Below are 27,183 nucleotides of genomic sequence, written 5' to 3'. Positions count from 1 at the left end.
CCTACAGAAATGATAACAGCACTACATAACAGTGAATTCGGTAGGTAGACAGATTTCATTTGTTTTGAAATCCAGAGAGAACTTGTGTAATGTTTGCTGTGTGTATGAAAGCTACCTTTTTCTGATAACATGGAGTATTTCATGTGGAAACTTCTGTGCTCCAGTCAGTGAATTAAGTCTATTTTAGTCAAAGATTAAATGGAAATTCTCATTGTGTTGGTTTAGAAACAAGTAAACAGAACTTTGCCCTCAAGTGGTATCTGGCCACATAGTTCAGAGTAGCTTTTTGACAGTGGAAATGCAAAGCTGTGTTTAAAACCAAACAAATCAAAAAGCTCCACCCCCAAAACCAAATAATTCTTTCTGTCTGAATACCATAGAGTCCTTTTAACCTGCTCACAAAAGTGTCATCTCCTATTGGCATCTGACTCCCCAGAGGCAAAGGTTTTCTTTTTCTTCTCTCTTCCTTCACTACCCGTACCCTTTTTTTTTTTTTTACCTTTTCTTTGCCTGCGCATCCTTCCCACCCCCAAGTAATCTTATTGCTCTGCCAGAAATAAGGTCAGGTTGGAAAAGGAAGCCACACAAGAGTTGTCCCTTGTAGGTCCTGATGTAATTCTTTGTATTTCACATCTTTTGTCTGTAGCTAGGGTAGGCAGTTTGCAGATGAACCTCTTTCCCTGTGACAGGGCATGCACACCTGTCCTTCATCCCAGCCTGGTTTGTCTGAGCAAGGTCGGAGTGGGAACTTTGCTTTCAGCAAGTGTTGTGGTTTCAAGGAGTTTGTAGTGTACTTTGCTCTGTGAAATATCTTCACTCATTTACATAGTCAGTAGTTTGGGTTTGTTTCGTTGGTTTTTTTCTTCTGTCATGATCTTGCAGGTGGATCTTTAATGATTGGACTTCTTGGCCACAAAGGCCTGGGTGTGTATATGGATCTAAGTACTGCTTCTGTCCTTGAATGTAGATTGACTTACAGGGTAATACTACCAGGTGACAATTTAAACTGTAACAGTTCAATAGCAAATGTAGTCTTCCTATTTTCAGAGTGTCCTAGAACAAATCGTTGCAATTCCTCTTCTGAAAGAAGAACTGTAGCTTCAAAGTGTAGTCTAGAGATGAGCTGTTAAAGTTGGTGGGCTGCTTGTGTACTCACAAGTATGTGTTTGTTTTTCACGTGATCACAGACCGGTTGAGGTGGGAAGGGGCCTCTGGAGGTCATCTGGTCCACCCCCCTTGCTCAAGCAGAGCCACCTTTGGTGGTTGCCCAGGACCATGTCTGGACAGCTTTTCAGTATCTCCAAAGTCAGAGACTATACCACCTCCCTGGGCAACCTGTGCCAATGCTCAGTCACCGTCACAGAAAGAAGGTGTTTCCTTGAGTTCAGAGGAAACCTTTGTGTTAAAGTTTGTGCCCGTTGGCCTTTGGGCCTGTCACTGGGCACTGCTGAGAAGAGCCTGGCTCCGTTGTCTTCACACCCTCCCTTTGGGTATTTATATACATCAATAAGATCCCCCTGAGCCTGTTCTTTTGGAGGCTGAACAGTCCCAGCTCTCTCAGCCTCTCTTCATATGCGAGATGATCCAGTTCTTTAATTGTATTATTGGTCCTTCGCTGGACTCTTTCCAATATACTCCTGTCTCTGTTGTACTGGAGAGCTCACCATTGCTGAGTAGAGGGGATTACATTCTTAACTGGGAATAAAAATTATTTCTTAAGAATTAGGTTAATTGTGTTGTATAGATTCTTTGTTGACTCTTTGTCCCTCAAAAAAATGGCTACTGTTTTTGTAGTGAGGTGCTCTGCTAATATTTATTCTGAAAATATCATATAAGAGGTATGTAATTTGTAGAATGCGCAATGATTCTTGAAAAATTTGGTCCTTAGAAGCCAACCATTAAAACAGAGTAAAATAATTATTTCAAATATTCTGTCATTTTATACCATGATAAATGTGCTTGTAAAATGCTTACTGCTTCAAACACTTCAGTATAGCAAGCCTGTTCCTGAAACAAAATAATCCTTCTCATTGCTTTTGTGTTGTTTTTCTTAATTGCCAGTGAGATGCCAGACGAAACACACTTTTGTTCTAGGGAAGAACTTCCAAGTTATTTGGGTTGTCAGCCACTTCCCCAGACAATAGTTCTTTGCAATGTCTACAATGACAACAGAAGCCAATATGACTCTGTACATGTTGCTGCCCCACTAGTAACTGTCACAATCCAACATGAGCCTCTGACCTCTGTCTTGGGAGCTGCCGCTATAGGTGCAGCCTTCTAAATGTCATGATTTAAGCTTTTTACAGTGTTTTAGTAAGACATGACTTGAAGTTTGTTGGAAGTGTATAGTTTTAGTTTCTGAAAGAGACAAACATTCTCAGTGCTTTATTTTGTACGCAAGACTTAGTGTCACATCTACAAGATCAGTCATTCTCTGATAAAACTAAGAGCAAGGTATGTTACTGAGGACATATAAAGAGAAAGTTATTAGCTGGAAATTGAGAAAACTTTTCAATAACACTGTTATTCATAGAGCAGGTATAAATTCTGCTGTGACAGAAAGATACTTGCAAGTCTTGCATGTATGCAAGAACTGTAGCTCTAAGCTCAAGTCTACATCAGATTTTTAACAAGTAAATTGGCCAAGGTCTTTACAGGACATGTTTGTCTGGTTGTGGGTGCTGGAAATAGTGCCAAAACCAGGAGCAGTGTGCTGCTTCGTGTTTAGTCCTAATTTGTTTAATTCTAACCGGTCTGAAATAATCCTGGATTTGGACAAGATAAGCTATTGACAAGTTCTGCTCTATTATAGTTGTGTAGCTTGTTCAGTATTCTTTGTGTCCATTGTCGTTATATCGAAGTGTCATGGAGTCAGAAAAGAAAGTAAACCTCACACATCCTCGTTCACTGCTTCAGCTGAACTAGCAGGAGTGTCTGTGCGTTTTTTAATGTGGATGGGGACTCCAGCAGCTGATTGTATCCTTGTCAGAAACCTACTTACATTGGCCAAAAGCCTTTAACATTGAAGTGTTCACTTTCCTACTCTCCATACAGTCAGCAGGATTTGTCCCCAGGAGCCAGACAAAAAACAACTTTTTTTGTTCTCCATTAGCAGCAAAATTATTTTGAGTATTTGTTCATAACAGTTTCATAAAAGTCACCTTGGATAAGGATGTATTAAGAACCTATCTTTGAGTGTTTCTCAGCAACTGTCATATGTATGAGTATCACAGCTCTGTATTTTTCTGCTAACATTCGTGTTTGAATGTGTTTCAGAGGATATCTGTCAGTAAACCTTCCTGCTTGCAGGGATGTCTTACATGGACTGAGCATGTACAGGAAATTCTCTCATTCTTTAGTCATTCACCACGTCCAGTTAACTTAAGCCTGCTGGAAAGAGAGAGCTCTTGCAGAGATTTCAGGAGATGATCCTGTTTTCCCTCCCAGCAGCTGCAAGGAGAGAATATTAGCTGTGCCTGTACAGAGCACAAAGAACAGCTCATTTCAGATCTCAGTGAATGGTAATCTAGATCTTTGATTCTTAGATATTCTTTAATATTGAAAAAAAAAAAATCAGCACAGCTGAGCCACTTAGGCTAAACAACAGTGATTCAGCACTTCAATTTGCCAACAGACACATCATTATCTTCTAGTTTTCATATGTCAAAACAGTGTAGGAGTGTAAAATAGTAAAAGCTGATAAGGATTTGTACACCAAACTTGTGTTTAGAACAACTATTGAAATGTTCTAATGTAAAGGAGGAAATAATTTGACATTCATTTTTTTCTGTTTATTAAAGCAGCAGTAAGTGAATTTGCACTGAGATTTTCTGCTAGCTAGATATATTGAAAATACCAGAACATTCCTATGACCTGAAAGCAAAATATTTTATTTATTCCACAGTAGCTACAGTATAATGGGGTACTGCCAGGGATTTTGCTGGTGCAACAGGGAGGGAGAGTTTTCTTATGTTTTTTAGGAAAACTGGAGTTCTGTCTACCAAGTTATCAACACTTCTTTGTTATCACCATGATTAATAGAACTTAGTGTTTCCCCAAGGGAAATAAGTGCACTGATTACTGGAGAATAACCTTGGTTTCTTAGGCTACTGGGCTTTGGTCTGAGAGGTGATGCACTTGTTACAGTAAGTCTTAGCCCAGTGAACAGTCACGTTGTTTTCCCAAACAGACATGTGCATTAAGCCTTGCTGCATGAAGAAATAAGACTACTCTGGCTGCTAAGCTGGTGTTAACCTACTGCTAACCTGATCTACTGACTTGGATTACTACTGACCTACTGCTGTGGTGCATGTTCACAGGTGATAGCAACACAGGACTCAAGAGAATGAGCCTTTGAACTTATCCAAGGAAAGTACAGACTGCTTTGCCTGCAATAGTTACCCCAAGGTAGTTGACTTGTTGATTGTAAGGTGCAAGAGTTGCTGTCATGAAAAGTGTGGGGGTTTGGTTTAACTCGAAGGCGCAGCTCAATTATTTAACCATGTTTCCTTTTTTTGTAGTCGCTAGATATTAGAAAATGTATCAGTCACTGAAATATGAACAGACAGAAATTGTTGGAGGCAGTCTCTGCTTCTCCATCTTGTGAATAAAGGCTGAATTTCATCTGCCCATGGTCTGAGTTGTTTTAATTAATGGCAGAGGATCTTGCAAGAGGTGCATACAAATGAGGGGAGTGAAAGTTTTCACATGGGAGAGTTGTGGAAGCAGACACAGGCTTTTTAAAGATTACTGAAGTTGCAAAGGAAAGGTGTTCATATGTCAAATATGGTTACTCCACATTTCCCACTACAAGAGAAGAAACATGAAATGACAGGACTAGAAATTAGCAGCTGAAGTAATTTGACTTTAGTAGTGTAAGAACTGTCAAGCTGAGGTTTCTTTAGTACTGTCACTGCCTACTTCACAACTCCTATTTGTAAGAAAATATGTTTGAATGGCTTCCCACCTATAAGTCTGACAAGGTATTGTAACAGACATCATATTCATTTGATAGACACTCATAAAAACCAAAGTAATTCTGCAGGGGGTAAAAAACAACCTGAAAAGAATATATGACAAGAAATAGTGAGTATAGTCAAATGATATGAAGTTCTTTGGGAGAAGCCTGTAACAGGATGGCATAAGGAAAGAGGGAATTGCTTTGCTTCTACAGGCAGAAGAACCTCTGCCCAGAATTAATTAACCATCCACCCCCCACATACCACTCCTATTTTCTCCAAACAGGAAAGGAGAAATCACTCCAGACATACCACAAGCCACTCAGTTTGTTTTAGTGCTGTCAGGTACCTCTTCTCAGCTCAGGCCAAGATAGCTTGTATGGAGAGAAAAACTGCAGGACTGAATGTATGGCAGAAATTTGACGTAAGCTCTCTCCACCTTCAGCTGTACTGGGAAAGCTCTTATATTGTTGTGTAAGTACTTGGACTATGTGAAAAAGTATGAATCGTTAATGTTACATTGTTGTTTAGGTAAATATCTGTGTGGGTTCAGTAGTGTATCACCAGATGAATGGTGATTTGGGCAACCTGCAGATTAAAATTTCTAATAATTTTTATATTAACAGCATAGACAGTAGCAGTCAGCAAAATAAAGTGAAGTAAAACTTTAAATTCATTGCATACAATAAATACTTCAGGTGAATATGGAAAATACTAGCGTTATTTTCCTAGTTACCAAGAAAATTATGAAATAGGGGTACTGCCAATGCTTTGCTCATTGTCATTATTTGGTTATCAACCTTTCTTTTTCCTTTTTTTGGTCATCTTTTTAGAGAATCTGGTATAATGTCTTGGGGGAAAAAATAAGAGAAGTCAGTGTCTCTGGTTGAATTTCTTTTTCCAGATGGCCCACTTATTTCCTCATCAGTTACAGTTTAAATACTGGTTTCTGTTCTCCTCACATGCCTTATTTCCTAACAGTTGCTGCAGTTGCCAAGAGTGGCAACCTTTTTCCACCAGCTCTGCTCCTGTGTCCCTTGATGTAGCTCAACTAATGATCAAAGGTTGCTATTCCTCCTCCAGATCCCTTTCTTTCTCCTGCAGGAAGGAAAATCAGGATAATTTTGAGGGAGGATCAAAATGGGAGAGGCGCTACTGAAAGTGGGGACTGAAGCCTGAGACTGCTCAGAGCAGGAATACTCCATGACCAGATGCCAGCAGCAAGGACTACCCTGGGCACCCCACCGCAGAGGGCTCGTGGTTCCTCCACTCTTGCTGTGTGAGTCCCAACAGTAGGAGGACAGGGAAGTAAGGAGGTCTCATTTGGTGGCTCCCCTGCTTGATTTTGGAGCAGCCTCCCAAAGCAGTAGTTGCCTGTGCTGGAGCAGATCAGGTGAAGCACTTAGGATTAAGTTTTGACCTGAACCTTGTAGAACAGTTGGGACTCTGGCTGGTGCCTCGGAAACTGTGATGGGCATTGTGTGCTGTCTCCTCTTTGCAAGGACTCTGGAGATGCACATAATCAGAAGCTTGTTTCAGGTTATAACCAAACACTTGGTGACTTGAAGTTTGTGGGAACTGATTGCTTTGTATCCTAACGAAAAACCCCAACACAACCATACAACCCTTTCTACAGTAGCAGCAGCAAGAAAGGGTTTTATTTCATTTTCTCTTCAGGTGGAAAGAACATGAGCAGAAATATTTCCACTTTATGATGCTGTAATACCCAGGTCTATGTGAAGTGACGAGGGCTGGGTACTGTGCTGCTCACTGTTCTGCATGAGGAATGTGTGGAAAGAGCAGCATAAAAGATCACAGCACCTTGAGATAGCAATCATGGCAAAGAAGAGATCTCATATGCGTATGAAGTATTACACATAATGCACAAAAGATATCCACATCTTCTATTAAGTGTACATTCCAGGATTCATCCAGGTGGCAGTTTAATGTACTGCTGATTTCTGTCTGATAAAATTTCCTATTCTTTTTTTCTTCCTTGTCTCTCTAAGGCTAGTTACAATAATATGAAATGAACATTTTCAGTTCTATCAGGAGTTTTAAACACATGTGTTTCTAGCACCACCCGCTGCTTTTAATCCTAATAGGGTTTTTAACTGCTTTTGTCTGTGCTTTATTTCCCCAGGACCCACTAGTGTTTAAAAGAAAACCTTTGTTAAGTAAATGGAAGATGGAGTTCAGGTGTATCCATCCCTTTCTTTTGCTGAGCATGTCTGATGTTTCATGTGCAAAAAGATCTTTTGGCTTCTGTTTGTCTTAATGAGGAAGCTGCTAAGTTGCTTTAAAAGTTAGAAAGTGAGCAGGCATCCTTTTACAAAAAATGGGGGTTTTTAACTCTATAAAAGTCCTGATACAAGCGACAATGATGCTGTCATAAGGGGCTCTGTCTTTAACAGGCTTTGCAATCTTTGCTAAACAGTGAGAAACTTGTTTCAGTGTAATTGTAATTATTAATAATTATTAATAAAAGCCTTATGTTTGAGTGTTTATCAGGGAAAGAGGCATTTATGTGAACAGGTAGAGTGCATAGGATGGTCTTGCAAGATATTATACCTAGAATGACTGAATAGGAACAGAGAGATGTCCAAGGCAAGGGAATCATCAGCCTGGATGTTTCAGGTAGTGATGATCAGGTTTTATTTCTTTTTTTCAGAGTGTGTACAGCTTGTGAAGTACCCAGTGAATGATCTTGCGGGAGTGCACAGGCATTTGTCGTGGACTTTGTGGCTGCTCTGCCAAGCTGTGACTCCTCTTGCTTCTCTCTCTCTGATGGGAGCTGTATTTTTTACCCAGCTGGGGGAGGTTGCTGGGCCCACAAGAGTCTTCCAGAGGTGCCAGTACAACGAAGGTAATTTGTAGCAGTGGGACAGTGGCAGCTAATTGCCTGCAAGGTGCAGGGCAATAAAGGGAGTAAGCTTTGTGAAGGAAATCATTTAACTTTGTTGCAGTGAGTGGATGAGAAGCGGGAATGCAGAGGGGGTTTGATTGCTTTTCTTAGGCTTCTTTTCTGCTTGAACTGAAACAAGTGCAGGTTTAACACCAGTAATTTGTAGGTCAGGTCCCAGGTTCTCAGCCTGCCCTGTGTGGTTTCAATGAGGCCGCTAAAATGAGGCATGGATTTTCTCAGTGAAGGAGTTAAGAAGGATTCAGTGTCACAACAAGGGAGCAGTAGATGGAGGGAGTAAGTCCTCCCCGTAGTGGGCTGCAGCAGCCTCTCCTGCTCCTCAGTCTTTGGGGTCGTGTCACTGTGTGGTCCCAGGGACTGCAGTGCTATTGCTGTGCTGACAGGTGGTGAGTCATCTCCTCACTCTTTATGTAATCTACTTGGGGTCAAGGAGCTCTGCTCCTTCTAGTCTTGTATCTCTGAAGAATGAGGTCCTGCTGAAGGTGAATAAATTGTGAAATGCCTTCATTTTTCCTTTGAGTTTTCATCCTTTGTTATTTTAATAGAGAGATAGTAGCAGTCAGCTAGTTCTGAACTAGTAATCGTGAGTAATGTATAGTAAATGTCCTCTGAGATCAGAAGGCAGAGAGAAAGGAGTGAATCATAGATATCCTGCAGAGAGCTGAGCTACAAGCAGTAAGGAAGAACTAAAGAAATGAGGCCTTTTCTTATAAGCTCTAGATTTCAATCAACGATGAAGTTGTACAATCTCCTATTACAAAGCAGTAGGGAGGGAGGAAAAGAATGAAAGATGGAGTATTTGAAGTGGAGAAGTAATGTATTTTACCCAAACATTTTTTGGAGCTAAGAAGTAAAACTGGATATAACCAAACAGCAAGGAAAGTAGCTCTAACTCTGGACATACTGAAAGATCCTTCTGCTTTTCCCCAGAGAGTTGTGTGTATGGTTTGTTTGTTTGTTTTTAATTTACATAATTGTTTTCTCATCCTCTTCTAACTTGTCAACTTTGCATCCTTAATGAGGAAGAGAACATATGACCTGCTAAATGCCAAAACCCCTTAACCCTGAATATAGGTGTGGACATCCCATCAGACTGGCTACTATGGCATTCCCCTCTCCTCCGCTGCCCATCCTCACTTCCTGTTAATTTATGATCCATATCAAATTATATATGAAAGAGATTCTTAAAGCCTCTTTATAATATTGACCATAGCAAGCTGGGGTGAAGTACAGATTGTCAAACATGTTGTAACCCCAAATTTCTCTATTTAAGCATTGAGTCCACTTCAGTGTAGTAACTGCTTAGACTGGCTGAAAAAAAAAGAAATGTACCAGATACACAGATCATCTTGGGAACAGCAGCATTCAAGTAGCTCCAAAGCTGGTTAGCAAAATTGGAGGGAAAAAAAAACCCAAACAGAAAGAAACCACTAGTCTTCCTACACTCTCATTTTCTTCTTCCTGTAAATGTGACTTTAAAAACCTGTTTAGGGGTAGGATATGAAAGTGTGCATCATGTTCTGTGCCTCAAGGAGAGACTAATAAAAAAAAAATTAGTACTAAAGAACTTGTACCTGTATCCGTTTAGGTACACTTTTTTTCCTGTCAAAGGACTTTTACTGATGCTGGAGGTGAAGTTTACAAATTGGGTGAATAGCCTCCCAGTTGGTTTAAGGGATAAACTTGTTAAACTCTGACACAGTATATTAGTTAAACTGGCAGGTGGTTAACCCACATGTGTCTGGATGTACTGCTATGGTAGCAAAGGCCTACAGCTGATCAATTTTAGAAAGAAAATTTTATATTCCTGCAGCCTTTTTTGGTAGCCTATTCTAGTCTGTATTGTTTGGATAGATTTCTATTTACTAGAGTAAGATTTTGAAGCAGATTCTGGAATTCTTTCTTTTGGAAAAAAATTCTTTATGTAACAGAAAATATTATTGCACTTTCTGTCATTCAAACTCGGTAGCCCCAAAATACCAGGAGCTTAGATTTTATTAATATAGAAGAGCTGTAATAGGACATAAACCCAGTAGAACTTACAAACATTTTTACAAGACAGCTAACACCTTTTATCTGCATGAAATGAAAGAGTAATAAAATTAATTGGATACAGTTGACATCTTTACACTTCTTGCCTGCAACTTTTACGCTTGCAACAGAAAATAAATCTTATTTAAGAAATAAGAGCAATGAGGATGTTTTCAAAGTAGGCAGTAGAATTTCCCTACAATTCTCATTAGGTGTTTATAAAAAGGCAGAATTTGCATGTTAGGCATGATTTTTAAATGCTGGTTCTGTAACTGAAATGTTAACTGATTAAATTAATGGTTAGACATTCTATCAGACAGCATTTAAGACAAATATTAATTTTTCAAGTGTGACTGATTATGAAATCTATCATATATGATGTTCTAACATGACAGCTCTGTCTAAGTTAGAACGGGGAAAGTTGGGGGCTTTTGTTGTTCTTTTACTAAAATAGAGAAGAAACACTGATATATAAACTGCTAACGTTTTAAAAATAGTAAATATTTAATATATATTGCAATTTAACCAAAGAAAGCTGAGACAGGATACTTTTGCCCTATTGTAACAACTCAAAATTATTACACTTCTTGGCTTTTGATTCCAAACTTGGTTGAAGTAAATCTGCTTATACTAACATGATAGGGTTGGGTTTGGTTCTCTGAAGCGGAGTTTGCGTTTGGTTGGTTGATATGGTTTTTTGTTTGTTTGTTTGGGTCTTTTCGTTTTGGTTTTGGGTTTTTTTGTGTGGGTTTTTTTGTTGTTGTTGTTGGTTGGTTTGGGGTTTTTTTTGTTTGTATTTTTGTTTGTTTTGGTTTTGTTTGTTTGTTTGGATTTTTTGTTGTTTTTTTTTTTTAGTGGAATTACCTATTTTTCTGGGGACTTCTTCCAGTATATTTTGGTCACCTCTTTTTTTTCAAGTGTCTGCAGGCTATTTTACAGCCAGTCCATTTCCAAAGTACATTTTGAAATTAGCCTTCACTTATGTTGCCCTGATTGGAGAACAAGGCTTTCAGATCAAAGTGTTTCTAGATAGAAGCACAATAAACTTGGAAAGATATCATGGTTGAAACGGACAAATGACATAGACCAAGTTCTTTCAGGATGAAAGTAGTAGATGCCATTTATTGCCACAAGTACATTTTTATACAGTTTTACCAATTCATGTGTCTCTTCATTGGTTACAAGTTACAGCAGTAACATCTCATTGGCTCACTTTGCTTTCATCGATGTTACTCTTTTAGTCCCATCTTTCTCATGGGTAGTCCTTAATATCTTCAAGGCTAATTTCTGTTCCCATGCCATCCATCACGGAATCCAAGGACCCACCGTAGTCCCACAGGAAGATCACAAAAAATAGGCTGCATACTGATTTTAATTCGTAGACATACAAAGCTGCTAAAGTCGCATACAGAGATTTAAACCATTAATAAAAATGTTCTGTGTTTCTCGTTTGTCATGGACAGGACCTGTAGGGCTCTGATTTATTCCAGGAAGAGCAAAACGTTATTTTACCACTGCCGCCATTTAGTAGTCTATATATGATGATCTGGTATATTACTGCATAGTTTCTTTGTCCTCTAGCAGCATTAAGTCTAGGACTTTATGTACTAGAGAGAGAGACTGTCTTATTCTCCAAAGGTTATTTACATTGCAGCTAAAGCAAACTTCTGAAGCAACTTTCTTGTAATTCTTAGCATCCTGTTTTTCATTGTTGTTACTTTGATCAGCTCAGGTACAAATATTTAATGTCTTTAGAAAGCAGCATATTTGTTTCTCCTCTAGTCTTACACAAAAACCAAGCAATGGGACTTTTTTTTCTCCACTTCCTAACAGGCGAGCACAAGCTGTTTGCATTCCAGCAATTCACCTGCACATGACTGCAGCCACCGTGCAAGTCAGCCAGAAAGACTTTGAAAAGGCTCAAGAGCAACTGAAGCTTTTGAAAAAGGATCCTGGGAATGAAACCAAGTTGAAGCTCTACGCTTTGTTTAAACAGGTAGGCTTGACTTATTTTGTTTCATAAGGGGCATTTATGATCTGAGGGGATGGACCTGTAAAATATTTACTTGAAATGTATCATGCCTTAACAAGCTCTTGATTTCAAATGCTCAAATTCCATTCTTGAAATGCCATCCCTTTAAACCCTACCTGAATTCTGAAGGAAGCCAACCTGTTTCATCTTAAATCATATTTTGAATAGAAAACTTTATTTTAAGAAACGGAGCAAATTTACATCAGTTGTGTGATGCCTTCCATATAATACAGCATATATTGATGAAGGTCTGGAAAATGGCTTATGCCTAGGAAAAAAAGAGTATGCCACATGCTTCCTCTTAAGTTTGTTGTATCTGTACCTGTAGTCAGTCAGCTGGGCCAATAATATAGTGGCGTTGACATTTGAAAGTTGATTTCTGTATGGTTTTTTGTGTTTTTTTTTTTTTTTGTTTCTTTGTGTGTGTGTATTTGGGGGTTTGGGGGGGAGGAGTTTGTTGTGTGTGTTTTGGGTGGTTTTTGTGTTTGTTTGTTTAGTTTTGGTTTGGTTTTTTTTTCCATGGTCACTGTAGTCTTTTTAATTCAAGGAACTCTCCCTCCACACTTTGAGTGAAGGTTATTCTCTACTACACCATGGAAAGACACCTTTGTAGTAAAAGCTGCAAGTCTGTTGTGGTGTTTGTACTGGTATTTGGGGAAGTATTTGTGGATCAAGATAGGCTGCTGGGTCAGTACAGGCTGTGGCTTGTTATATTGAAGAAGGCAATCAATTGCTCCTTTAAATAAAAACTTCTATAGCTGCCTGTTCCAGCTGGTTTTACTAATTAATAATAATGAGCTCCTAAATATATTATTTATTCTCCCACTTGAACTATTTCTCTCCAGTAGTGCACTTCAGGAAAACTGATCATAGAAATCTTCAGGATAGCTCAGACTCTTGCGGTTCAACTGGTCCAATGCCCTTGTTCATAGTAGGACCAGCCTGGAAGTAAAATCCAGTTTAATAAATCCTGCACAATGTTTATTTGTTCACACAGCTTGCAAGTCTTTTTGAAGTATAAAACTTCCACAATTTTTGAGATAGCGGTACATAACATGCACAAACGTTTTGGAAACTAGTGTCTCTCATTGGTTAGGTGCTTCTGAAAGCCCAACACCAGATATTTGGAAAAGCAGGCATTGTATGTGAACTGTCCGAATATTACCCAACCACTAGCTAGTCCTTCTTTCTCAAGACTTGAATTCTGTATCCTGGTCAGATAAATATTCCTAACAGTCATCCTTGTTTCTACCAAGGCATCTGAACTTTAAACAAAGGTTTAAGTAGGTTTATTTCACTCTCTTTTTAGGCTACTGAAGGTCCCTGCAATTCTCCAAAACCAGGTATGCTGGACTTTGTCAAGAAAGCGAAGTGGGATGCATGGAATTCTCTTGGCAATTTGTCTCAGGTGACAATACCTATAATTGCACTTAAATACTTTGTAGATTACTGTACCTTGAAATGCCTGGTCTGTAAGTGAATGATGTCTAAACCTAATATATGCTAGTTGAGTGACTCTGCTTCAGACACCAAAATGTTTTGCACTGTATTCTACACTCATTTCATTGCTTCAGTGTTTGGAGGGTTTATTTTTTTTTACTGTGTAAGCCTAGTTCTACATTGTTACTACCAGCCTTGTACCAGTATATCTAACATATGTGTTGACTTTCAATAAAAATAGTGCTTTTCACACGATGTTCTATTCTGTTCTTCCCTTTAAGAGAAATGAGTTGAGCTTCTCAGTTCTTACAACAAAGTGCAAATCTGTGAATCCAGCACATTGATAACTTTGTCAGTTTAAGAAGTTGATCTCATGCCACTGACTAAAAGATTAGGAAAACATGGTGTATTGAGAGCCTCTCTTCATTCTTTTCTTAGTACGTCTTGACATCTTTAATACATTTCATAACCTTTAGAGAAGTCTTTACTTCAAGTGAAATGAGCAGGAAGACTATAGACGCAAAGATACATAAACGTTCTTTTTTCACGCAGACTGTAGTAAGTCTGACATGGCATAAAGCTAACACAGTTTTTTCAGCTACTATTAAATGAAGAAAACATAAGCTTTACAAACTGGCTGTGTCGCTGCTGGATTAGGCCTGCTGTTCAGGAGTAGTTTCTGAGGTCAGTCAAAGATATTATGCAATACAGAGGGGTTTTTGCATTTTTTTTTTTCTTTTAAAAGAAAACATGCTTGCATAATTTAATGAACATAACCTATTCATGTGCTGCTCTGAAGTTTTGTAGCATGTTTTGGTGTTTGTGTTGTGTTATTTTGTTCGAGTTTTTTGTTGGGTTTTAGTGGGTTGTGTTGGTTTTGTTGGTGTTGGGTTTTTGTTTTTGAGATTGCTTTGCAGCTTTTAGGAATAGCCAAGAAACACTTAAGGAAAAGAATCTGCTCCTGAAGTTATAATGAAGAGGGAATAGGCAATTTCATGTGCCACAGATTATGAATTCTAGAATTGTTCGAATTATATTATTCTTTCAAGAAAATAGGTTGTAGCAACCCAGGACTTAAAGTTCTTGTAAATCACCTCTCACTGTAGAAATAGGGCAACAGGATTCTTCAGGCTTTCGTGTGTCATGTTTGTGCCTCCAAGCAATTTTAAAATGCCATAGGCCCATTTCAGCACCCTTACTTTCAGCAACACATGTTCTAAAATAAGAAGTTTTATTTCTCTGGAGAAATGTCCAGCTGGAAAGCAGAAACAAAGGACCTGTAGAAAGGTGTAAATGCTGGGTATATGACAAAGGTCTTTCTGATAATCTTAAGTGTGGATGGGGACACTTCTCCAGCAAAGTAAATGTCATCTCACCATCTATGCGCTGTGCAGATCCATTGCTGCTGCTTTCCAGATGACTTTAAGCATGATGTGCAGTGTTTAAGTACAGCATATCCCTCTTCTCATCCTAGTTAGAATGCTTTCTAATTAAGACTTTTGTCTTGAAGCACAGACTGCCCTTTTTCTTCCCCTCTCAGGTACCAGTTTTATGATTAGCATAACTGACTGATGTCCATTTCAGCCTTTGATAATCTTGTGTAATTTTTTTTTCTTCCGTTACAGGATGATGCCAGAGAGAAATATACTGAACTTGTCTCAGGTCTGGTCTCTGCAGAATCTGCTGGCCAGCACAAGGATGCTTCTCCAGAAGAGAACAGACTTGGTGGCTATGAAACAATAATAGTTACCACCAAAAACAATATCACAAAAATCATGTTTAACCGACCTGATAAGAAAAATGCCATCAACCATAAGGTAAAGAAAATAACTTGGGAGGTTTAGTGATTTTTTTTCCTTCCTGGGTAAACTACTGAAATTTTTAAAGAATCATTATTACAGGTTTAGCAGAACTGACTGAAGTGTGGTGGTCTGAATTTTATGAGGGGTTAGTATCTTGACTCCAATGACAACCTAAGGAATAAATATCCAATACAAAATGAAACCATTCAGCTAAAGTTTTACAGATTCGTCTTTTCCATGTATTTTTTTTTCCAAACTTCTTGTAGGACTATGGTCTGCACTAAAGTGACAAGCTACAGGAAGAGCAGCCCGCTTTGTGGATACAAGATTTGACTGTAGTCTTATGTATAACAAAGCACGTGTGCTGCCTGCTTTGACTCAGCATGGTTGCATAGATGTCTAGATAGGCTCCCAGATCCCACAACTGTCTTCATGAGGAAGTCCATCCAGTTGGAAATGTGATCACGCTGTTTCACAACTGCAAAGATACCAGAACAGGGACTTCACCCCACTGCTGCTGATTCTTTAGTATATTATATTGTCCACTTAAACTGCTTCTCAGGTTTTAAAACCAGAGTTTTCCAGTTAATCTCTGTTTTCCAAAGGACATTGATTTGTCCCTTAGGTTTCCATTGGAAGTCTGGAGTAGTGCAAGCATGTGTCTTTATGATCAGAAATACGTCACATGTAATACTTAACTTTCTGTGGATGCAATTTTTTTCGTACTTAAAAGGACCATAGTTAATCTGTCTGTCACGTTCCTTGTTGTCAGTGTGAATCCTCTTTTTCTGATATTTTGCAGCATCACATTTGTACTTTGTTGATTTTCCTATTACGCAGATGTACAGAGAAATTATTAAAGCGCTTGAAGAAGCTGGAAAAGATGATTCTGCCATTGCAGTTATTACTGGTACCACACTTCATATTGCTTCTCTTAGATTTGTTTTATATTATGCCAAAGTACAGTACTGACATGAAGTATCTACCTGTATCTAGACTAAGATAGAATTGTGTAAGCGAGGAAATTATTTCCTCTAGTACAGACAGTACAGACTAAAAATTTTCTAAGTGTTTTGGCAAAATTCGTTCAAGGTGGTGCTTCAAATTCTCTACCAAGCTTGCTGTTAAATCAAAACATCTTTCTGAGATGAGAAGATAGACATGGAATACTCCTAAGGGCTTTGTTACTTTTGAGTAGCTGCTATCTGCTCCACAGCGTCTTCACTACTGTTGGTGGAGTTGGTGTGGGTTCAGTCAGTGTTCTCTACATCTGTGATACATTGGAACATGCTAAAAACAAGCCCCTCAGATCTTTCATTGGTATGGCCTGTAGAAAGTTTACACTGCATATTTATCTATGATCAGCAGAAAAAATCCCAATGCTTTATATTGACTTTTTTTTTTTTTTCCTGTGGCCCCTGTAGGAAAGGATTGGCCAAACAAGCTGCAACCTGGCCCAGCTGTGTACATCCCACTCACCAGATGTGCACGGCTGGATGCCTGTAGCAACAGTGTGGAAGGGCAGCCCAAACTCATACTGCCTGTGAAGCCTGGCAGCTCTGGGGACATGTCATTGGGATTCTCGAGAGGACTTCTTGGTCCATCTCCGCTGACTGCACGATAGAGCGGCAAGGGTGGGCGGGAGGGACAGAGCTTCTGACAGCAGGTGCTGCCTGCCTGACCTGTCCTTGTTGCAGATAGACGTGCTTTTAGGAAATTAGATAAAGCTTAAGCTTTGGCTGGCAGCTAAGTCGTGTGGACACAAAGTGAATTTGGGCTTAAGCCCATTTACTTATTACTTCTGAGGTAATTGCACATATATTCTTCTCTATTGTCTCCTTTACCAACACCTTGTATTCCCAGGATGCTGAATTTCCTCTCAGGAGCAATGACTGGCCACAACAACCCTTACAAAATGAGAAGGGTAGTTCACGCAACTCGAATGTCTAACACGTGTAAAGCTAAAAGTAAATAGCAAATACCCCTGCACAAACCATTCTGTTCCATTTTATGTAGTTAGGAGGAACACTGCAGGGTAAAGTAACAGATGCGCTAACCAGTGAAAGGTCACATTCTGTCAGTGTCCTCATGGAACACAGGATGACTTAGACAATTAAATTGAGGAAAGGCTGAGGAAGCTGGGTCTCTTTAGCTTGGAGGAGACTGAGGGGTGACCTCATTAATGTTTATGAATATATGAAGAGTGAATGTCACAAGGGTGGAGCCAGGCTCTTCTTGGTGACAACCAGTGATAGGACAAGGGGCAGTGGGTGCAAGCTAGAACACAAGAGGTTCCACTTAAATTTGAAATGGAGCTTCTTCTCAGTGAGGGTGACAGAGCGCTGGAACAGGCTGCCCAGGGAGGTTGTGGAGTCTCCTTCTCTGGAGACATTCAAAACCTGCTTGGACACATTCCTGTGTAGCCTCATCTGGGTGTTCCTGCTCCGACAGGGAGATTGGACTAGATGATCTTTTGAGGTCCCTTTCAATCCCTGACATTCTGTGAGATTATGCACTCTGGCTTCTAAATACTCTTTGCTTTTTTGATGGTGCCTCAAACTGATTTACACGTTTACTAACAGGTTATCTGCTTCTTGTTAAAGGTTATACCTTTCAGTACAGTGATTTCAATGCAGTGCTGTCGGCCTTATCCTTAGAATGAAAAGCCTTTTCCTTAATTGGTCATAAAAACCACGAAACTTCTATCACATGTTAAATAGGTTATTCTGTCTACTTTTGATGCCTTCATCAGCTTGAAGAGGGATGAAGGGAGATGCATAAACTTAAATTTCCATGTTCCTGTTAAAAAAAAAAATCTTACATCTTGCTTTGTGGATGATCGTGAATTGATAGAAAAAAAAAAAACTGAACAAGTATGCAGGGAAAGAAATACAATAAATATTTTCCTATCTGGCGCTGTTACAGAAACAATAATCTTTTTTTTCCTTAGATCTTTCAAGTTGAATAATCTTTGGCCTTTTACCCGTTGTTTTTCAGTGAATTGTCAGTCAAAACTTATTTTTAAACCATATATGTCCTCTAAGGTAATGTGTATACTTTGAGACAGTCCCTCTAATTACTTAGTGCTGTTGGACACTTAAATTATTTTGTAAATGTAATAAGTGGAAGCTCCTCTTCCCTACTCAGGAACCATTGGTGCATTTATTCATATGTGTTCTCTGCAGGAAATGGCGACTACTATAGTAGTGGAAATGATTTGAGTAATTTTACTGGCGTCAAACCTGCTGAAATGAAGAAGATGGCAGAAGATGGAGCAGTATTACTCAAGTAGAGCATCTTGGTTTCATATATGCATAAGTTGCTGTAATGGGTAAAATAAAATTTGCAGGCATTGTTAGAAAACATGACAGCAGGGACCTAGTTATGCTACAATATGTCCATGGAGGTGACTGTGTCCAAGGGCTCACCATGTGCATGAACACAAAGATCATGTGGTAGAAGTGGTATTGATTGTGTGAAATAAATGAGGAAGTGAGATTAATATTATAGATCTTTTTATGTACAGTGGTGCTAAAGACTTGATTTGTTAGTCCTCAAAGTACATGCATATATAATGGAAAAAAAGAGTTTTTGACTGTATAGTTGGTAAGCTGCAGTGAAAAATGTGTGGATTTTTTGATACCCAACAGTGTCTGCACTAGCAGAACATGCCAGAATACCTTCACTGTCAGACTTCTCTGAATAGAGATGAGGTGTAAGGAACCTGTTCAAAATTGCCTAGGAATTCTGAGATCTTGGTTCCATCTTTAAGTCTGAATCTACCTGTTAAACTAACTTTGTTTTTTTCTGAGGCCAAGGAGATCTGGGGCATCATAAGACATGGGGGCTGAAATTTTTTTGGGGGGACAAACAACATGTTTTTTTCTTCCCTATTTAAGCAGATTTTGTCTTCTCTTTTTCTTCTGTGTGTGATGATTACATCTAAGAGATTCTTGCAAGTTGGATTGCTTCCTCAAGCATTTGCAATTGATGGAAAACCTAAAACACACAGAAAAGCAAACAATGTTTTTGATTTGTATGTTAAAGATGAACTGCAAGTAAAGTACTCAGTTTTGCAGCTTTTCCTTAGGCAAGCTGTCTGTGGATCACAGTTGCCTCTACAAAGTGATGATCATGCAGTCTGAATCGGTTGCAAAGATGTTTATTTGGTGGTATCTGGCAAGCATTCTAGCCTGCAGTATTTTTTTAGGGTGTTCAACACAATGGATAGCCTCACGTATGCTTTATGGTCTTTCATCTTGCTCATGTGAGGAGACTATTTGCTGTGCTGTTGCTATTACACAGGGACAGTGCTTCATTGCAACTGATGCACAGAGATGCCACAAAGTGGAGTTTTTACAGCACTGTTCACATCTGGAAAATAATATATTGTGAGAATGTATTTTGCACTTCTTGGATGGAGAGGTATCTGGTACATGAAACAAAACACCGTTTCTTAAATCCAGGCAGAATGGCACAAGGGAATTTTGCGTTGTGGTCGCATCATGGTGTTGGTGCCTGCTGGGGCTTTGCCGCAGAACAGAATCTGTGAAGGGAGTGGATATCATCCCATGGGTGGAGCTGGGATGGGTACACAGGCAGACAGAGAGACAGGGCAAGAGACTGTTCTTGCTAATGAGCCATGTACAGTAACTGTAGCTGAAGAGAACAGCACTTTAGTAACCTGGTTGCAGGAACCAGGGAAGCTGTGCTGTCATTGCTAAGGAAATACAGGTATTCCAGAAAATTCTTATTTTCTTTGTCAGAATTTGTTTGGGAAAGGGACAAAAACATATGCTACATAGAATCTAGCTCGTGGGTTTTCTTATGCAATATCTAATCATGTGTTTTGAAAGTTGTTTATATTTGCTGAAGAAGACTAGGATGTGTCTCTTATATTCTGGTTTCCTTTTCTCTAGAGAGTTTGTGAGCCATTTTATTGACTTTCCTAAACCACTGGTTGCAGTGGTGAATGGCCCAGCTGTTGGAATCTGCGTAACACTCCTTGGATTATGTGACATTGTCTATGCTTCTGACAGGGTAAGTATGTTACACAGCTGATCCCGAGGTGGTCTTCAAGCCTTTCTGTGGCAAATATTATTTGGTTTGGGGTAATCTGACAGGAAAAAACGCACAAGTGTAAAGCCTTTTTCTATCACGTCAAGGAACACTTATCTCAATTACCAGCACAGGGGTGCATCAGCCAGTGGTTAATGTGCATCAAATTCCCTGCTGTAATTATGGTTATCAAGTTACTGACTCCAGTTGAGAAACTCTTTGCTAGATCAGTGGGTAAAGAGTAGCTGATGTGAAATGATGGTTCTAAGACCCCTTTCAGGTGTGAGAGGGGGAGCAAAACTTTATTAATGGAGTGGAAGTGTAGTGACTAGTATTTTTATCTAATCTGTATTCCATGATAACTTTGGAAAAGCTTTGGTTTATTCAATTTAAGATTCCTTTTAAGGCAACTTGCCAAACACATAACCAAAAGCAATATTAAGGCATAGTGCAGAATCCCACTATATGGCTTATTTTTTATGTTCTGTGCTGTTCATTTGTATAAGGTTGTTAAACAGATACAGAATTTAACTCAAGGTCATTAGGCAAGCTTTTGCTTGCAGAAGTGTCTGTGGTGAGTGGTACTTCGATTCCTGCTTCAGCACTGTGTCAGACTTTTCCTCAAAGTCCCTGCTGGATTGGATTTGTCACTGTGAGACTTAGGAAAACTGAGCTGCAAGGGACCAACTCCTTCTGCTTGCCTCGTTACAGGATTAGCTAGGACCATGTCACTCCTGACGTATGCTTGTATAATGTGCATGATTTATTCAGTCAATTCCAGTTCCAAGATCTCTTATTTTATCAGAAAAAATGTTGAGTTCTCCCTCTTTCTTCCCTGCCATCTCATCACTTTTGCTGTAGGGTGAACCTCTTGTTTCTTGTTCCTGAATTGAAAGAACCAACTGTTTTCATCCTCCCTTACAGTAGCCGTCAGTGTACTTAAACTGTTAAATATATCTTAGGTTTACATCCACTCTCTCAATCCTTTATTTTTTTGAGCTAAAGAGCTGCAATTCATTCAGTTTTGCCTCATGTGGACTGCAGTCATGTTCCTTTGGACTCCTTCCAGTTGTTCTGTGTCTCTTTGAGCATGGTGGTACAAACTAGACACATGACTCCAGATCATGTCTTACTGATGCAAGGTAGAGCAGAACTTCTCCACATTCTGGGGGCTGTATTTCTGTTTTGACTTCACACAGTGTTTTTTGATTTACATGTTGTGATCTGCTATAGCACCTGGATCCCTTATTGTGAAGTTGGCAGTTTAACAGTTGTTTCTGTCCTGTATTGTATACTGTATACAAGGTTATTCCTGCCAAACTTTAACTTGTCCATATTAAATAGTCTTCTTACTCATACCTCTCTATTTTATTCAGATTATTTTGAATTCTAATCTCTTCTGCCTCAGCATAATATCTCCTTACAGTTGTAAGTTAATATAGATTTAGTTGAAGTTTAATCCAAATAAACATTATGTTTTGGTCTGTTAATATTATCCTGCTTTCTGGAATGGTTTGAGATTCATACTTCAACTTCCTTTTACCAGTTGTAAACATAATCATTGGTAAATGCATCTTATTTTTGCCTTGTATTTCTATTTTTTCTAATCTCTGCGTGTTTACATTAGTTTTATACTTAGTTGTCTGATGTAGTTTTCACTGTGTACTTGTATTTAAAGTCAGTGACAAGCTCATGATTTAGCTGGGACAATCTGTTAGTACCTTCCTACCTGTACTGGGACAGCTTTAGCTTTTGCCCTTGGTAGCAGTTCTTTGAGGATTTCTGTAGGGTCTAACTTACCTTTTCACTTGGATTAGTCTTCATGAGAACTTTCCTGTTAACTTCACGTTTATTGAAGCTTCTCAGAAATGATTGTTCTCTGTTACTCCCTTTGTGAGTTCCCATTCAGTAAGCTCATTCTCATCCAACTTACTACTTAATTTCACATTCTCCAGTAGTTTGGTTGGAGTGCCTTGAGCCTTGAATACCTACAGCAGGAGTGGCCAGCTTTGCTGGGTCTGGGATCTGGTTTTATTCTCAACCAGGTATTACCAGAGCAGATCATTATCAGCCATGTTGGCAGGACACTGCACAGACCAGTCTGACAACAGGCCAGCGTTTTGGGCAGTCAGTTGACATTACCTTCTGCACTGGGTTTTGCTCCAGTTCATGGGGCACTAGTTTGTACCTCGGTATAGTTAATCTCCCCTTACTTAACCATTGCCAATATTAGCCTGGATCCTGGCAGATGTTGTCTAATCTTTCTTAAATTATATAAATGTTACTTTCTTGCTAGGAAGTCCATTGGTGTTTCTTACTGTATGGCCATCTGTAGTGCAGTGAGAGAGGATTACCTTCTATTAAACTGAAAGCTGCACTGGCAATTTTGTGTATCAGTTCATATTTTTAAATGGAAATAAAGGCAAGCATTTTGTCTTCCTTGCTTAAAGTTGATGTGAGATGTTAAAACATAAAATTCTGTAGTTCAGTTCTATCCTTGCAATTAGGGTATTGTTTTGTGTGATCTCATGGTGCATTTCTGCCACAGGTTCTTTTTAAATTTGCATAAAATTTGAGGGAAGGAGATTCAGCTACTTAAATTTTTCAGGAGCAGAATAAACTTAGTGTGCCTTCAGAAAGCAAAATGCTCTTTGCCTCTTACGTTATGTGGGCTATGTTTCATAACTATTAGGGCAGATATGTATGAACGTCCTCTCTGTATGCACATAGAAAATAGTTTCTCTGAGCACTGTATTAAAATAAGGGAACTTCATCAATGGAGTTGTTATGATAAGGGAATTGAGTTATACAGACAAAGTCGGCTCTTGGGTGCATTGAGAGAATGAAGTGGTGTCACTGGATGATGTTTAAAGCCTATTATGGTAACAGTTCAGTTGTATTTCTGGTGAACTCTGTCACAGTAGAAACTTTAAAATGAAAACTAAATCATAGTACTTTAATCCTGTGCTCTGTTGTGAAGTTTGATTTGTTTTGTTCGTGTTCTTTTTTTTTTTTTTTTCCCTAGGCTACATTTCACTGCCCATTTAGTCAACTTGGACAGAGCCCAGAAGGATGTTCCTCTTATTTGTTTCCAAAAATCATGGGCTTAGCCAAGGTAAGAATGTCTGCATTGTATGTGAAACCTATGTGTTGGTAAGAGCAAGTGGAGTCCCAGGAAGAGTCCTCAAAGCAAGCTCCTGTTTGCATCTTTAGAACCAAAGATCAAAAAATGCAATGGCAGTGTTAGCACAGGCACCTTAATAGAGTAGTGACCACTTCTAGAGCAATACTGTGATGCTGGTGAAGGTTTTTCTTTCTCATGGCTTCCTCCACATTCTTAAAACAATTTCTATGTGGTGAAAGGTTGTATCTTTCTTCCAGAGATGAGAGGGAATGATGTAAAGAAGTGTTTAAAGAAAAGAGCACTTGTAAGAGATGGGTTGGTAGGCTGCCTTTATCAGGCAAGGGAGCAAGTGTTGCAGGGCTTCTGCCAACCCTGTGGGAAACCTGTAGTCAACCATTCCTCCAATTGTGAACATGAAGCAATTCATTTATGTATTTACAGCCAGGCTTCTTGTATTATCTGTTTTGTTCTAATATATGTTGGTCTTCCGTCCATACTCTTATTTTCTCTGTCTACTCCAGAAGTAAGGAGCCTAAATAATAGTAATTAAAAAAAAAGAAAAAGGGAGACACAGCAGAATCTAGATTTTCTTTTCTCAGGATGGCATAACTTCCCTTCTGCTTCTTTTGATTATACCACAGAAAAAAATCTAGAGAGTTTCAAATGCTTATGATATTATTGCCTGCATTATTATGTTGTATTTTTCTGAGCAGGTTTTAAATCTGTAAGGACTAAAGCAAATGCTTCATGAACATCAAAGTGTGAAGGGTAGTCTGTTCAGTGAGATATAGCCTACCAGTGCACGTTCTAGAAATCTGGAAGTCACCGGAGGAAGTTAACAAACACATTTATGATGAGGTGATTCCAGATGGCAACCTTGGAGCTCTGCTCAAAAAGACATGTAGACTCATGGAGAACAAGAGGGGCTGGAGGCCAGTCACTAGTGTTGTAGCCCAGGGATTGATACTGGGTCTAATACTTGTTTAACCTCTTCATCATGGCCCAGATGGTGGGACTGAGTACCCTCAGCAGATGATACAAAATTGAGAGGAAGTGTTGATATACCAGATGGGTTGCTATTCAAAGGGACCTGGACAGGCTGGAGAATTGGAGAATCTTGTAGATTTCAACAAAGGAAAAGGCGAAGTCCTGCACTTGAGAAGAAGTAATCCCACAGACCAGTGTATGCTGGGGGCTTACTGGCTGGAAAGCAGCTTTGCAGAGAAAGACCTGTGTGTCCTGGTGGACAGCAAGCTGCCCAGGAGCCAGCAACATACGCTTACAGGAAAGACCACCAACAGTGTCCTTGGGTGGCATTAGATGGAGCATGGCCCACGGGTTGAGGGAGATGATTCTTTCCACCCTGCTTGACCCTGGTGAGACCAGTGGGTGCTGTGTTTGAGTCTGTACTCCAGTTACAAGAGGCACATGGATGTACTAGAGAAGGCCCAGCAAGGAGCCACAAGGATGATTAAGGCACTGGAACATATTACATACAAGAAGAGGCTGAGAGAGTGTGGGGCTGCTTCTACTGGAGCAGAGGCAGCTTGGAGAGTATTACCAATGTTTATAAAACATGATGGGAGGGTGTAAAGAGGATAGAGACAGATTCTTGTCAGTGGTGCTGGGTGACAGGACAAGAGGAAAGGAGTACCAATTGAAACACCAGCAGTTCCTTCGGAATGTAAAATAAAAAAATTATAGTGAGGGTGGTGAAACACAGGAAAAAGTTGTGCAGTGATGCCATGAAGTCTTCATCCTTGGACAAGCGTCTTCATCCTGGAGAGACTTAAAACCCAACAGGACACAGTCCTGGGCAGCCTGGTCCAGCTGACCCTGTTGAGCAGGGGTTTTGAACTAGACAGTGTCTGGAGGTCCCTTGCAGCCTCATCTGTTCTGGGATTCTGTGCTTCTTTCTGAGGGCAGACATTAATGAGCAAAAGAGTAAAATAAATGTGAGTTGGAAGCTTGTACTTTTCCTATCAGGTTACTCAAGTCTTGCATCTTGTTGAATGACACCTTCTACTTTTCTTTATATAGGCAAATGAGGTTTTGCTTTTCAATAAAAAGCTGACTGCAGCAGACGCCTGTGTCCAGGGACTTGTGACTGAAGTCTTCCCCGACAGGACTTTTCAGAAGGAAGTTTGGGCAAGATTAGAAGCTTATGCAAGCCTCCCAAAAAATGTCAGTATTCAACATTTTTCTCCTCCTTGTAAGCATGTAGCATTCCCAATCCTCCTGTCCAACCTATCTTGTTTCTTGGTTTCACTTAATCCTTAGTCGAAATAACATGGCTCCATATACTTTCCTTCAAGTACAGATCTGTCCCTGTCCCTCTGCTACTGTGAGACAGTTACCTCTCTTCTACCCTGGCTGAATCTAAGACAGTGCACCTGTGCACTGAGACTCTGTGTCTGAAAAGCCTTAAAAACTAATTAATCCACTTGCAGTCTCTGTGTGCATGCTTTGGATGCTTTCCCTTAGGTTTTTATTTTGGCAGTAGTTCAGGTTTAAGAGCCTTATGACTGGATCTGCAATATTAATTGTACTGTGTGCACTCTGGATGCTCAAGATGATGCTGCACGGCTTCACTTTTTGCTGAATTGGGTCATCCTGCTCACTAGTTTAGGTTTTGCAAAACTACTTGAGTCACAATGGGATTATGTTACATTGGGCAATAGGAGACAGTTGTGTCAGCTGCTGATAATGTAAGTTGCATTTGACACTCCAGGCAGTTGAGCAGATTTTGCTTCTTATGCCCATCTACTTTGATTATGAGCACTTGGTGTGGGCTGCTGTTTTGCTTCCCATGAACCTCCTCCAATTTATTAGCACTCTCAGATGCAATAATTACATCCAGCTAAAAGATTTACTGAAAGCTAAAAAGTACAATCTTAATATGACTGTTTGAATTCCCATGTGTTTATTGTGATATTTTCTGACACGTGAAAATCCAGAAAGCATAACTTCCCCTAATGTTCCTTGCTTTTCTCCTCCAGTCTTTGGCAGTGTCAAAGCAGCTCATCCGAAGTGTAGAAAAGGAGAAGCTCCATGCAGTCAGCAGTAAAGAGTGTGAAGTCCTGAAGGAGAGGTGGTTGTCTGATGAATGCATAAATGCTATTGTCACCTTCTTTCAGAAGAAATCAAAACTCTGATCTTCACCAGTAGAATAATACACCTTCTGGCAACAGCTTAATCTGCCTTTATTGTTAATAAACTTTCTCTTCAAATAGTAATTCTTATACCTTTTGATGTGGCATACTTCTGTACTGAGTACTGGGTTAAAAATGTTGTGTACCTTGGATCCATTATGGATATTTAGGTTGGGGAAAAATGGTTCACGACTCTGTAGGCAGCAGTGATGTTTCTGAATAATACTAAAGCAGATTGTCTTCCAAAAGGAGCAACAGATTCAATAGCACTGTATTTTGATAGCTCTTCATTTAATGTCTTATGAATTTTTTTATTAATCTGTGGGGAAGGAAATACTGTGTAATAAAAAAATAAATAAAAGTTATTTAATTACTATTGTGCTGATTCTTACTGCTTCTCTTAAACATCCTCAGTGGGAGGGAATGTAGTTCCTGGAGGTGTGTTAATGAAATAGTCTTGTAAAAAGTATTCACTTGACCAACGTGAATTAGCATTGCCTTGTACATCATACGAATTTATTACATGAGAATAATTGCGACTATGGCATCAAAGATCTGGCCTGACTTAGGAGAAAATGAGAGAGACTTTTCTAATTGGAGAAATCTCTCTTTTTTTTTTCTTTTCAAAGACACTTGCAAAGATGTTTGTTCTGAGCTTTATGG

The 27,183-nt window shown here is 39.4% G+C and overlaps 1 protein-coding gene across 4 annotated transcripts in view; it reads left to right on the top strand.

Moving 5' to 3' along the window:
• ECI2 (enoyl-CoA delta isomerase 2) overlaps positions 1-26,896 on the top strand; it is a 36,166-nt gene extending 9,270 nt beyond the window's left edge. For 2 of the 4 annotated variants that reach the window (XM_065832122.2, XM_065832123.2), the window contains exons 2-10: positions 11,746-11,908; positions 13,254-13,352; positions 15,010-15,201; positions 16,027-16,096; positions 18,372-18,474; positions 20,106-20,226; positions 23,270-23,359; positions 25,409-25,552; positions 26,368-26,896. In XM_065832122.2, coding sequence (XP_065688194.1) covers positions 11,746-11,908; positions 13,254-13,352; positions 15,010-15,201; positions 16,027-16,096; positions 18,372-18,474; positions 20,106-20,226; positions 23,270-23,359; positions 25,409-25,552; positions 26,368-26,523 — 1,138 coding nt within the window. In that variant the 3' untranslated portion in view covers positions 26,524-26,896. Of the gene's footprint in view, positions 1-6,097; positions 6,238-7,629; positions 7,825-11,745; positions 11,909-13,253; positions 13,353-15,009; positions 15,202-16,026; positions 16,097-18,371; positions 18,475-20,105; positions 20,227-23,269; positions 23,360-25,408; positions 25,553-26,367 lie in introns of those variants that run through there. The other 2 variants (XM_071804541.1, XM_065832121.2) reach the window with 2 other exon arrangements.
• Positions 26,897-27,183: the final 287 nt, after the last annotated feature.

Source organism: Patagioenas fasciata, chromosome 2 (genome assembly GCF_037038585.1).
Source record: "Patagioenas fasciata isolate bPatFas1 chromosome 2, bPatFas1.hap1, whole genome shotgun sequence".
Lineage (NCBI taxonomy): Eukaryota > Metazoa > Chordata > Aves > Columbiformes > Columbidae > Patagioenas > Patagioenas fasciata.
This window is presented reverse-complemented; position numbering and strand designations above follow the sequence as displayed.